General features: G+C 36.9%; 1 protein-coding gene across 3 annotated transcripts in view; it reads left to right on the top strand.

Annotated features, from left to right (window-relative positions):
* The first annotated feature begins 1643 nt into the window (after positions 1–1643).
* The window catches only part of CCPG1 (cell cycle progression 1), a 20723-nt gene continuing 8901 nt past the window's right edge, over positions 1644–13465 (top strand). For 2 of the 3 annotated variants that reach the window (XM_031055868.1, XM_031055866.1), the window contains exons 1-6: positions 1695–1711; positions 4272–4395; positions 8251–8365; positions 8856–8935; positions 9139–9346; positions 13376–13431. In XM_031055868.1, the coding sequence (XP_030911728.1) occupies positions 4336–4395; positions 8251–8365; positions 8856–8935; positions 9139–9346; positions 13376–13431 (519 nt within the window). In that variant the 5' untranslated portion in view covers positions 1695–1711; positions 4272–4335. Of the gene's footprint in view, positions 1712–4271; positions 4396–8250; positions 8366–8855; positions 8936–9138; positions 9347–13375; positions 13432–13465 lie in introns of all 3 variants that reach the window. The other variant, XM_031055867.1, reaches the window with a different exon arrangement.

Genomic DNA, 13465 nt, shown 5'->3' with positions numbered 1-13465 from the left:
TGATGCAAGGTTCTGTGTTTCATAAACACTGCGCTGGCGCTTTAACTGCGCTGGCGCCGAGCCACGCTCCGCTTCAGGTGCGCTCCAGGAACACCTGCGCCGTACAGGGGGTAGGGACTGAGCAGGGAATGCCCAGCCTTGCGGGAGTCTGGCTTTCCTTCATAACAAGGAAATATTCTATATTCAGAATGGGTTGCTAAATATATTCTAAGCGAAGAATGTTACTTAGGGGAAGAAATTACCACTTAGTAGAAATAATAAACTTCCACGAGAAGTTTAATAGCACTGATGTCACAGACATCCTTTTCACTAAAATCCTTTCTTTAGGATTTTTTCCTTCTGAGAAGCTGTGGCCTCAGAAACAAGTGTGAACAATAGGTTATCTGCTGCTGTGGAATGCAACAGGTCCGTCTGGGTTGGCCCAGCTTGGATGTTTAGAAATAATGGCCAGTCCAGAACGGAGCTCTCTCGGACACAGTCCGAGAGAGTGGCGTTTGTTATTCATTCTTTACTTTTCTATTCTTAGCTTAGCAAGCTTCTGAAAAGCTCTCCTGCTTTTTCTTTGTAGTATAGTTATAATGTAGTATATATATATCATAAAATAATAAATCAAGCCTTCTGATCATGGAGTCAAGGATCTTGTCTCTTCCTTCACCCAAAAACCCTTGTGACCACTGTCACACGCTGAACCTCTTTTTATTTCTGTTGTGCAACAAAGAATCAACTGTAGAAGAGAACGGAGAGTTTTTACTTGGAATGACAACACAGCAAACTCTGTAGAACACATTCATATTCCTCTTGGTGCCCATTACTCATCTTTGTCAATACTTATTGAAGGTTATTTTTTTAGTCTAGGAAATCTTTTTTTAATATGATTGACCTTAAGGGTTTATTTAGACTGGAGTGGTCCTTCTGTTTAAGACTGGTATTTATTTTACTTCACAGTAGATAAATAGGATGTGGTATCTCAGATTTATTTTTATATACATATTTGGGATAACTTGGTATTGTGTTATCAACAATGCATATGGTTGTAAGCTTTTCCACCTTGTGCTTCTGGTTTACATTTCACTAAGGATAGGAAAATAGTTAATACTTCTGAGTTCCTGCTCCCCTTCCCAAAATGCATACAAATTGCACTCTGAGCATAATGGATATTTAATTTGTCCACACAGAAATTAAGAAGGTGATGCCAGAAGTGGCAATGAAGATACACAGTGAGCATACAAAACCAATGCACCACGGGATTGGTTTTGGTTGGGTTTTTCCCCAGTCTTTCCTTCTGGCTTGGCCTGGTGTACAGGAGACCTGTACCACCCTAGTGTATCCTCCAGTTATCCCTGCTGTTACTGGACTAGAGCCCATTCGTGTCATCTTGATTCATTAGGAAGTTTGAAGGCTTTATGTCTTTTTAATTCCTGCTCAAAGCTATCTTTTTTAAAAAGTTGCTTTCAGGAAGACAGTGGCAGCATTTCCAGCCCCTTTAGGCTGGCTGGAGAAACATATTGGTTCTTAGTTGGTCTTTGTCATTTGCTGGAGAAGCAAACTGGAGAAGAATTTGTGAGTGGGTTCAAATTAGTCTTCTGTTTTTCAGTGTACTTAAGGGATTGAATTTGACCTTGGATTGAGTTATGATTATGTGCATTTTATTAATCTGTTACAGAAATAAGCTGTTTAGCTGATGATTGAAGTTTAGGAACACTGTACCAAGGTAATTTTTTTATTAAAGCTTATAGGTCTTTTTGATCTTTTAGATCTGAGTAATAAAGTGTTTTAAATTTGGTAACTGTTTTACCTGTGTATGTTTGCTGAATATACCTGTAGGAATGCATTTAGCCTAGAGATGCTCTTCAGTCTGATGCCGAGCTATCTATCTATTGTAACTTGGCTAAATTTAGCAGTTCTAAGCATAAACCTTAGTGTTCTTCTGATTATTCTTTTAAAAAATCCATTATTTTTCTTAATATTAAAATATTTAATATTTAAAATTATTAATTAAAATACTAATATAAAATATTTTCTGTTTTGGTGGTTTGTCACCTGTATGCAGGTAAATGAGCACTTTTGGTGTAGTATTCTGGTTGAATATAAATAAATAACTTCTAACTCAAGGCCATTTATCAAGACAAGCAAGCAATAGGAAATGATGATTGTTTGTCTGCTTGTTTCTCTGTTTGTTTATTTAATGTGTTTTGATGATGTTGGTACCCAGGGAGATCCTGAAACTTTTGTGTGGGATGGGAAGACAGGTGTTTATGTGGAGCCCAAAGCCACGGTTGTATGTTCAGAGCAGAAGATGCCTTTGTGCTTCTGCAGTTACCTGTCATTGTGTTTTTGGCAGGACAGGGAGAGCAGGATGGTGTCTCTGTTGTGTTCACCAGGCCCAGGGTGAAATGCTGAGTTAGCTGGAGGAAGAGAGATGTTGCAATGTCCAGCACAGAGTCTGCTGTGACAATTTGGGATTTCAAAATCTGTAGATGCACTGGTATCAAACTGTACTGGTGCCCTGAGGTTGTCTTTTAAGAATTCAGATTTTGCAAGGCAGCCAGTGATATTTCTGCCAGGTGACGAGTACTGGTGCTGGGAGTTCCCTTCCTGTGAAAGGAATGCTGCTGCTCCTGGATGCCCAGTCAAATTTAGAGTAATTAATGACAGCAAGCAGATGTCGTTGTCACATGTCAGCTCTGAACTTCATCTTAGCCATTTGGGCATTTGTTATTTTGATGATTGAAGAAGTATAATTTAAAAATAAATCACAATTAAAAAAAAATTGATCCTTTTATGCAGTGTGATTTAAAAAAACCCAAACAACTCAAACCAAAATAGATTTCTTCCCACCCCCTCCCAACCTGACATACCCTGGTTGAGATTCCAGGAAAAGCACTAATGGAGGAACAAAAATATCTACAGGAAAATGACAACCATATTTAAAGTAGGGCTTTATAAAAACCCAGAAATTCAGTTTCTCTCTAAGTTTCATACCTAAGTTGATTGTTAGTGAATATTTGTGCTTAAACTGTTGTTGTGATTGTCAACATTGCCTTTTTTTTAACAGAGGAACTGTAAATATATTAGTAGGAGTTGATGAGAAAATAGTTTTATCTTAGAAAAACATGCAGTAACTACCATAATGCAGAGATATGAGACACATGTTTACTGTGCTTTGAGAGAAACCTAAATGGAATTGGGGGTTTTATATTTTGTTGCGCCAATTTCTAGCCACACTGGTGTACTTAGATGTTCTCATTCAAAGTTTTATATATAATTTCTGTGTTGAGAAACCAGGAGTGAAGACAGGACTGATAATAGAGAGCAAATAAATTTAAACACATAGATGCTTTCCTCTGTGTTCTTACTGGAATTAACTCAGAGTGGGAAATAAAGCAGGTGTCTGAAATTCTGTGATAAAAGCTTTATTGAACCATGACTTCATTGGCTGTTTTATTATGTTGATTCATAATATAACTGCTTTTGGAATATTTTTCCCACCAAGATGAATCCATAGTAAATTTTATATGACAATTCAATATATTTTTTTCAAGGAACAAAAATTGTTTTAAACTTCTTTATAAAGCCTTTTTGCTAGTTCAGGACTTGAAAAAGTGATTGAATATGATGTTAATGAATACTCTGTATTCCTGGTAAATTCCTGTTAAAAAGGAGAAAAGATATACAGGCAGCTGCAGTTCTCTTCTGAAAGTGGCTACCAGTCATCTGGTAATATTATTAAAAAAAAAAAATTATACTTTGAGTTATTTTCGTTTTGTTTTTGTAGTTGCCGTGTGCTCTCAATTTTCCTCAGAATCAGTGTGAAGGAGTGAAAGAAACAGGAAACATTGATTTTGCCCAGTAGTTGAAGAAAATTAGTTCCAAAAGATCCTAATCTGTTTCTTCTCAAAAAAACCCTCATGCTGTTTTTCTTGAATAAACTGTAGTTTCTGTGCATGTAACAAAGCAGAAATTATTTCATGTCTTAAAACTTGTGTCTATAGCATCATTGTTTTACTTTAATGATTAATTTATTGACTAGCTTTGTGTGTGTGTTTCTAGTCTAAGAGCTTTTTGGCTGGCTGAAATAAGTATGTGCCTAGCAAAGCTATATTTACTCCAAGTATAAAGATAGTAGGAAATAAGTAGAAAAGAATATATTTTCTTTCTCAACTTTTTTTCTGGTTTTTTTTTTCCTCAATTCCAGAATAACAGTTTGTGTGTTGATATATTCTTCTGTAACATCATGATTTCCATTCTTCTGTTTATTTATTTTTCAATAGAGCAGTGAAATTGTGTGTCTTGCATATTGAAAGAGTCTACTTTTACCTGCAGTGTGCTTTGAAAATGTCTGAAAATTCCAGTGACAGTGATTCGTCTTGCGGCTGGACTGTCATCAATCACGAGGTACCCAGTTTCACATTGGTACAGTTCTGTCATCTATAAGCAGCAAAATACTATTTCAGCTTAATAATTCTTGTTTTGTGTGGATCTTGCATACCAACAGAGAATAGAGAAGAGCAATTTAGAAGTAAATTATGAAACTACTATTTTAAAAAGTGTATACTTTTACTATAGTTGATACAGATTTTGATATTTACAAGAATTTTGTTTTCTGCAAAGGTTTTACTTTGAAGAGCTGATAGAATTTTAGTGGCATGCATTCTTCTGTTCCACCCTGCCTGAAAACATTAGCATTCTATGTAACTTGTCTGTTGTTGCTAATATATTTCTTCTCCTCCTGATAAATCTGTACCCTCACCAAAACAAAGAAATTTGGGAATACTGGGCAGGAAAAATATCTTGTGCAGAGGGAATGATTCCATGATTTCCCCAAGTTTTTCTGCCACTAAGGTATCTGATCCTAATTTCAGCAGTGGCTGTACAGGTGCAGCCCTCTGTCCTTACATAGTCTTCCTTACAGAAAATTAGGATAGGGACAAGTGTATATTCCAGCACTATCATGGGACACGTGTCTGGATCTGCTGTTGGGTTCAGAGTTTGCATTGTGTGGATGAAATCAGTGCTGTCAGTGGAGAGCAGGAGTCTTATGGCAAGGTCAGCCCTTAGGTTTGATCATATGACTGCCCTGACGGTGCTGGTTGACACAGAGCCTTCAACACCTGCTCAGGTACAGCAGACACATGAGTGTAGATAAGAAGAGTGTTTTATCTTCCCTTCCCACAGTGGAAGGGTTGCTCAGAACCTCTGAGAAGCCTTTCCTGGCAGTGTGGGTATCCAATATCCTTTCCTCATTTAGTCCTGAGGATTTCTGTATCTCTGCAGGTCTTGGCTGATGTGTGAGTGTAGGATGGGTGGGTTGGTTTGCTTGTTTAGTTTAGTTCTTATGTATTTAGCATTGTCTTGTAAACTGAGGAGGCCATTGAGCCAGAATCCTCGGGACAGATGGATTGACAGTTTTCCTGGAATGACACTTAGTATTGCCTGCATCTACTTGTTGCCTGCCCCAGAAAAGAATTCAAGGACCAATGCTTGGGCTGTTTCATTCAGAGGAGGAAAGTAGGAAAAAATGACTGAAAATCATGCATAGTGTTCATCTTTTCTTCATTGCACACTCCCCTGTTTTGCAGATTATAATGAAAATGGGAAATTTGGAACCAAGCTATTACAAACCTGTGATTGCACTCATGTTTTGACAGTTTGTGTCACAAGTGATACAGTTTGAAGTTTATAAATATTGGGCCATGCTTTCATTTCTGTTGGCAGAAAAGTGGTATTTAAGAGATGGCTAAAACTTCTTTTCCTTGTTTTTGGCTGGATGACAGGTTGGGAATCTTGTCACCAAAAGAAACAGAAAACTCATGCACTCCATTCCTCAAGGCCAAGTGGGCTACAGGAGTGTAACAGGCTGCTGGACTCACAGAGTTCAGATAAAAGTAAAAGGATTTAGAGGTTGAGTTCAGCGGTTGAGTTATTCAGCTGTGAAGTGCAGACTTTATTTTCATTCTTGGGATGGTTATTTTACACTGTAACTGCAAATGAATTATACTGTCTAAATAAGTTAACATAACACAAGATTGTAGGATGGCTGGGATTTGTCTAGTCAAAGCAGAAAAGATTTCTGTGACATGGAGATTTTGTGTTCCCAGTCATTCATCCCTGATTCAGCGAAATAAAAATGGGGCAGCACTGGTGTTTAGGAGCTGCCATTATTACCATTCTTCTGGTAGGACAGCTTTGAATCTGAGCATAAAGAAAGTAGAAATGGATGAGATGGCCAGGTACCCTGCACACAGCTACTACCCATGGAGGGGGGATGTGGACTTCTGTACACTGCAGTGAATTGATCTGGATTTTTAGGACAGGGGTAGAACTGTGAGTTAGACAAATTTGGAGCACTGAAGTATGATTTTCTCACATGCTGTTGTGACCTGTATTGATGATGACACGGTGGAATCTGTTTGTGGACACCTTTTGCAGTGAGTCAGGGGCAGGAAATGGCTGTTGGCCAGGCTTTGGCTGTAGGGAGCTGGCAGCTGTGGGTGCTGCACTGGGTGTGGGCTTTGGACAGAGTCAGAGTGCTCTGCATTGCTGGGCTGCTCCTAAGAAAGGACTTGCTAATTTTGTGTAGGAGGGTAGGGAGGTGACAATATCTTTTCTTGACCTCTTTGCTATTGCTGAGATGGAAGAGTGATGAAGGTCCAGCATCAGATGAAGTGGATCAGGGAGCTCATGCATTCCCACCTGTGTGTGTTACCATGTACTCAGCTAGCCCATTAACTTAGTTTTTTAGCTAAAATTGTAATCTGTCTTAAGCAATACTCCTGATGTTTTTCTTCTTGTGGAGCCTGGGCAAACTGAAATGTTGTTGTTGTTGTTGTTGTTCACAATTTAAGAAATGAAAGTAGTGGTTCTATCACACCAGAGAAAATTGTCACATAAAAAACCTGTATATCTATCTATAAAACCCAGCCAACCCAAAAACCCAAAATAACTTCGTGTTTTCTTTCCTGAGATTTCACTTAGATTATGGTAAATGACTTGTAAATGAGAGGTGAATTTCTGCAAAACACATCAAATCAAAGTTGTGATATTTACGTAGTTGAAAGGGAAAAGGATACAATGTGTTTAAAAAAAGAAAAAAGATACACAATGTTTAACAGTTTACCAAAGGAGTTAATTTTTGAAGCCTTTCAAAGAAACATAACTTTGTAACATGATTATAGAATGTATCTTACGAAATTCTTCTTGAGGTGTCTGATCTTCCTGAAGTTCAGTCTCCAGAAAAACAAAAGCATACATGTTTGCTTGAGTCCTGTAATGAGACATCCAGGGAAACTGATCTGGAAGTATTGCTGCTACTGTAATTTCACACCTGCTGTTGCAAAAATAACTATCTCTGTTTACAAAAACAGCTCAACTTATTTATGGATCAGAGTGACTTAGGATTTTTTCAGTTATGTTTTGCATGTTTCTAGTTTGCTAATAGTCTTACTGGTGTCTCATCAGTATTTTTAAACCAAAATTACAATATAAAGATTAAATATTTGGAATTGTCAAGCATATTGCTTGACTTTAGTACCCTGCAGTCTCCTAGTGTTGTTTATTTGCAGCTCCTGTTGTGTTCTGATGTTGTTGCTGCCTGGCAGCTGACTAGTAATGAAGGCTCCTTTCTGGATTAAAGACAGAAGTCCAATCTAAAGTTTGTATAAATATTTGTTTTTGAGGTGTCAGAGATGTACTATATAAGCAGCCTTTCAAAATTTCTCACAGGAGTTGAGATGGAGTGAAGTTATACATAGTTTTTCCTGGTAGTAGTAGTTATTGCAGCTCATGTTGATATGCTTGAAAGTTCTATTTTTGGGAGGGTGAGTGTATTTGCATACAATAGATGGACCTGGGAGCAAGAATTAGATCCCATATTCAAAACCTCCTCTGTTTCTCTAAATTCCATTTAATAAACAGGTCTAATAAAGATTATAAAAATAGTTATTTAAAATACTCAGTGTAGTTGTTAATTAGTGCCTCAATTGCTGTCATTTTCCCCCCTTAGAATTGTCCTTGTCTAACTTTTTTTAACCTTGGCCATGAGTACTGCACACTAAGACTTGTTTCACTCTAGTTAATTAGTTGGTATTTCACTTGCTCTTCTTAGCTCAAAGTCATCTTCAGTTTTAAAGGCTCAGTTTTTCTGTTTCTGTTTTTATTACTAATATTCTGTTTTCTTTGTGACCCTTTCTTCCTACTTTACTGTTGGAAACCCCAGTAACTGTAATGTCCATTTAAACTCTTCACCTTCAGGGTTCTGACATAGAGACAGTGACCTCGGAAAATGGAAGCACAAATGACAACCATGAGTTTGTTTCAGAAGAATATGTTTCCTTGCAAGAAGAGGAGCAGGCAATTGATGTGCAAGGTAAGATATTAAAAGAGGAGCAGTTTCATGAAATAGGTCAATATTTGTTGTAGCATTGGCACAAAATTAGTATTTTCAGTAGATTTTTATGTGCTTTTTGGACCTCTGGGTATACCCCTCAGGGTATTTGCTTCACCAGTGTTAAGGAAAATATTAAATCATCGACTTTATAAAAGTATTTTTTCCTGAAATATGTGAAATAAGTAGAATGTCTTTCATTTTGTCCGCACTTTAGATGTGTTATAGAACAGTGTGCACTGGTGTTGCTGTAAGATAGTTTATAGAAGTGTTATTGATAAAAGAAGTATTCCCTAGTAATGTCATAGACCAAATTAGAATAATTTGGAAGGAACCATCAATGGTTGTACTCCTGAAAAAATGACATAATGACACAGAATTTTAGTATTATATGTGTATGGGCATAATTCATGGTTGCTGCTTTTAATCTTATGTTTGTTTGCTTGTTTATTTCCTCTTTTTATTCATCTAGCTCAGTGCAGCAATGATGAAGAGATCCCAGCAGTAGATAATACTCTGTCTGGTTTTGAGGAAGCTCAGACAGTTCCAGAGGTAAATTACATTACAGACTACATTATTCAGAAGCTTCTCTAAGCCCCATCTGTCAGTGGCAAGAAAATTTTTGAAGGCATTAAAATAGAGTCACAAATTTTTCCTTTCCTGAAGTTCCAACAGTTTTTGGTTATTTGTTTGTTTGTTTTAATTATTTCATGTTTTTTGTGTCTGAATAATTCTCACACTGTCCCTTTCCCTAGGAGAATAAAGAAAAAGTTCCTGATGATGGGTCCTGCATTGGAACTATTAGTGATGATTCTGACATTGTTACACTTGAAGCTCCAAAACCAGAAGAAACTCAGAGTCAGGAGGAAGCTCCAGCTGATGGTGAAGAAGCTCAGAGTTCAGAGGATTTTAACATGGGTTCCTCCTCTAGCAGTCAATATGCATTTTCCCATGTAGAAACTGGTAAGTGCAATACAGTCCTAAGCAACTGTGTGCAAAAATGTCAGCAGGGAAAAAACCCAATCCCAGTCTTTGGTTAGGGAGCCCACTTTTTATGGAGAGAAGAAAAAAATAATGGTTTTGTTGAGTGCATATCCAAGTATTTGCAGTCTCTGGAAAAACTCTAGGTGCTCTCTACAATTTTGTCTAAATGTGTATGTCTGCAATTTTTGAATTGAAAGCAATCTCTTTCATTAATCGTTCACTGTTTTAAATGGAAAGTTAATTTGTAGCATATCTTGGAGAATTAAAATTACTTTTTGTTCACAGAATAATTGTAGGTTTTCTCTTGGCAATATTTTGGGCTTTATATAGAGTTGGCATAAATGACTAGCAAGTGGGGCAGAGGATTTTTGGTGCCATGAGGACTAAGCAGTATGACTACAAAAACTTCGTACCACCCTCATAGCTATGTAGTGTATATTTATATATTTAAGATACTGCCAGTGCTTGACTGAAATAAGCAGTGCATTATAATCAGGAGGAAGAGGATGAATATTTGTCCAAGGAAGAACCACAAACAAAACCCCAACAAATCCAAACCAAAAACTTCCTGGTTTTTTGCTGTTCTGTAGTTCTGTAGTCTTCCTCTATAATTCTTTTTGGCTGCTTGTTTGTAATCTCTTCTATTGTCTTTGTTCTCTATGACACCTTTGTGTTGCTGATTTTTATCTTTCAAATTAAGTTTATTATACAAACAGGATTTTACCTAAAATACTGTTTTATCTTAGAGTAGGATGCAGCATCATTAAATGTTCGTGTATCTGCATTGGAAACAGAAAGTGACAACTTAGCATCTAATTAAAACCAGTGAAGATTTGTAACAAAGTTGTCATCTTTAAGTCTTCTGACTTAAAAATTTAAGTTAAGATTTAGTTGACTTTGTTTTTTTTCTTTTAGGGATGAGTTCTAAAAGTGTCTTTTTTTTCCCCCCTGTGTTTTTGTACACAAAAGTCAATTGGCTGGAGAAGCTGTGGAAGATTCCTGATTGTGTAAGGGGATGGGGAAATGAGGTGAAAGAGCATGTATCTCGCAGTCTTCCTTTTCAAGGTGGTGTGATTACATTTGATCAGCTTGTGCAAAGCTGATTGCTTAAGGCTTGCATGGAGTGTTCTTACAATTTTTGATAGCAATCTGACTTGATCTTGTCATAGTCATATTCTAGACAGATGCTGAAAGCCAATCTTCACTGAAGAACCTGGCTAAGCTCTCGGTGTCTTATGTGCTTCTTTAAAAAGATGTTAACCTTGCATGTAGGTTTGGAGCAGACATCAGTAAGGTTTGTAATACATTTGAATGTGTGTGCTTGCTTGTTTCAATGGATAGTTCTTGTTGGATTCCAAGCCTACATGTGACTGGCAAAAAGAATTTCTTCCTTCTAACATAAGCTGATTTCAGCATGGCCTTTAGTGCTGGGCATTCAACTGATCAAGTATTGCAGAAAATGGCAGGAGTACTTTTGCAAGTGTTTTAAATGCTGAAGTTTTAGAGGTGACAAAAAGTGGCAACAGAAATCTTTGCCATCCACTTCCTGTTGAATGTTCTTTTGTGTTAGAAAAGGATGAGCCTCAGATTCTTCCCAATGTAGATACTAAAGCATTCTACAAGGATTTTCTGCCTCTTTTTGCAAACCAGTTCCTGTTTAGATTGCTTTCATTATGCAAACAGAAATGTTTTAACATTGCTTCATAAATGAAGTTCAGCAGAAGTACCCATATGCTACAGTGAACTGTAGCTAAGCTGTGTCTGCGCAGAAATGTCAACTGACTTAATCAGATTGCTGGTATAGATCTGACACTTCAAAATCACAGTAGAAACTAGAATTTTGGGCTGCTATTGTGGTCACACTTGGTTTCATTTGTAGTCATTTCCATCCTGGTACTATTAGAGCACAGCTTTGTACTGAATTCTTACAGCAGCTGTAAGGCAGTGTCATTCTTGCCTGAAAGTGTAATTGCTGTTGACAACTTGGCTGTAAGTGCTTATGAATGGCTTTAAGTATCTTACAGCATTTTTCTTTCTGATTGTATTTTTTTTCTCCTTTCCTATTCTTTGCTGTCCAGTGTGTATCAAAGAATTTTCCCATTTGGCTAGAAGCAGCTCTTGTTCCTTAACCACTTTGGTATTCCATGTGTGTAAGCTTCTTTGGTTGTTGAAAAACCCTAAAAAACCCCACAGATGAGCAAGAAAAACATCTCCTTACTAAGTTTGTCCTGTATATTTTTCTATAATGTCTGACCTCTGCATTCTAGGAATGCATTCTGAATGTTTGCCTTTGTTTTCCAGGATTGGGAAGTATGCATCTGCCTAAATGACTGGGTCTAAATGGTGTCCTTCTCTACTAAGCTATAGAAATTCATTTAAGTGTCTGCATGTCCAACTCACTGTTTAAGTCTGGTTTGACTGATTTACTAAAATGGAGTTTTTTATTAAGGGAGAAAGTTGTCTTTCATAATCTGTCATGTTGCTTGTCCATGGACCTAGAAATTAGAAGTGTTCCAGATGCTAATTGATAATCTTTTCTGGGCTTGATGCAATCACCTCTATCAAGGTGTAATTTATTTTAAGTGAAAATCTTAAGTGGTAGTGCATTTTATAGATAACAGCTAGCATTGCTTGGCATTGTTGTCTGTTCAGTGGTGTGTGCATGGCTTTGCTCAAACAAATGACTTTTTAATTGTGAACTGTTCAAGGACAGACTTTCTATATTTGTATTTTTACATTCTGAGTAATGATGTCTGATAAGAGAATGAATAACCATATTTCTAGGAGGGACATTAACATTGGGTGACTGTGAGCAGCAAAATTAGTGTCCAAACAGGAGCACTTTGTCATGTCTAGAGACTTCACTGATCCCATTGAATTTATTCCAGACTTATGAATTAGGTACAGAATGTAGATACTTCAAAGCTAGTTTTCCACCCTACTGCTACTTCTCCTTGAGATTTACCTTGCACGTGAAAGTTACATTTTTAAAGGAGGGAGATTAAATAATAATTACTTATATACTGCATTATATAAATCTATTTACAGTATATGCAGCAAACATTTGTACAACTGGGAACAAGAAATTACAGCTCTGTTGTTATTTTCCTGGTTAGAATATGTGGCTTTTGAGCCATTAGAACATGAACATATAAATGGTATTATAAATATAATCTTGCAAAAATTCTATAAAAGGTATTTTTTTAAGGTTAGAATTTGTTCTTATCACAAATCTTGTCCAGTTTACCAAAACTTCAGTCAGATAATAGAAGAGTGTTGGGAAAGAACTAACAGAAAAGCACTTGAGTGGATTTTTTCCTGTGCAGTAGTGGTTGAAAATGGCTTTTTTGAAAGGTGGGTAAAGATGTTAACAGGCAGTATATGGTAGATATTAAAAGTAAACAAAATTGCATATTTAAATAAATTTATGTATTGATTTTGAATATTTCTAATAGCTACATTAATGGAACTGTAACAGAATTTTTTCTGCAGTTGTATGCAGATCACAAAATGAAATTTTTTGAGAGTATGTAACAAAACCATGTCTGTCTTCTAGGAGGCCTTCTTTTAGCAAGCCTTTATATTACTCTTTCATTATTAAGTATTTCAGTTTTAATAGCTGCAAGAGAAGGAAAACAGAATTCTTTGTCTTTTTACTTCACAAGAATTTGCAGGGGCAGTACATGTAGATGCTTTAGGAGGCAGGGTTGACTGAAACACTTTTTAAGGAGTGAATGATAAGGTATGGGGAAGTGCCATACAGCTTTTTAGTGATGATTTCTTGATTCTCTATCATTTAATTTTAAAAAATTAATTTTTAACTTTGAAGAGCACACATTCCTTGCATAATTTCCAGCACAAACTATATAATTAGAATTTTAATTTCGTTTTGTCAATGTTCTCAAACACCAAATCTATTTTACGTAAATATTGCGGATCTTGATAGTCATTTTGCTCTTTACCACAGTACTCAATGCATTTTAACCACGGCTGTATGTTGCTTTTCAGTGTTCTCCTCCCAGGCCAGCCCCGAGGAGTCGAGCAGCGACGAAAGCAGCAGCCAGGGCAGCCCGGCCGTGCGCAAGCGGCGCCCGCGGC

This window comes from Geospiza fortis, unplaced genomic scaffold, assembly GCF_000277835.1.
Source record: "Geospiza fortis unplaced genomic scaffold, GeoFor_1.0 scaffold171, whole genome shotgun sequence".
NCBI lineage: Eukaryota > Metazoa > Chordata > Aves > Passeriformes > Thraupidae > Geospiza > Geospiza fortis.
The sequence above is the reverse complement of the archived record's forward strand: the minus strand, read 5'-3'. Positions and strand labels throughout refer to the sequence as shown.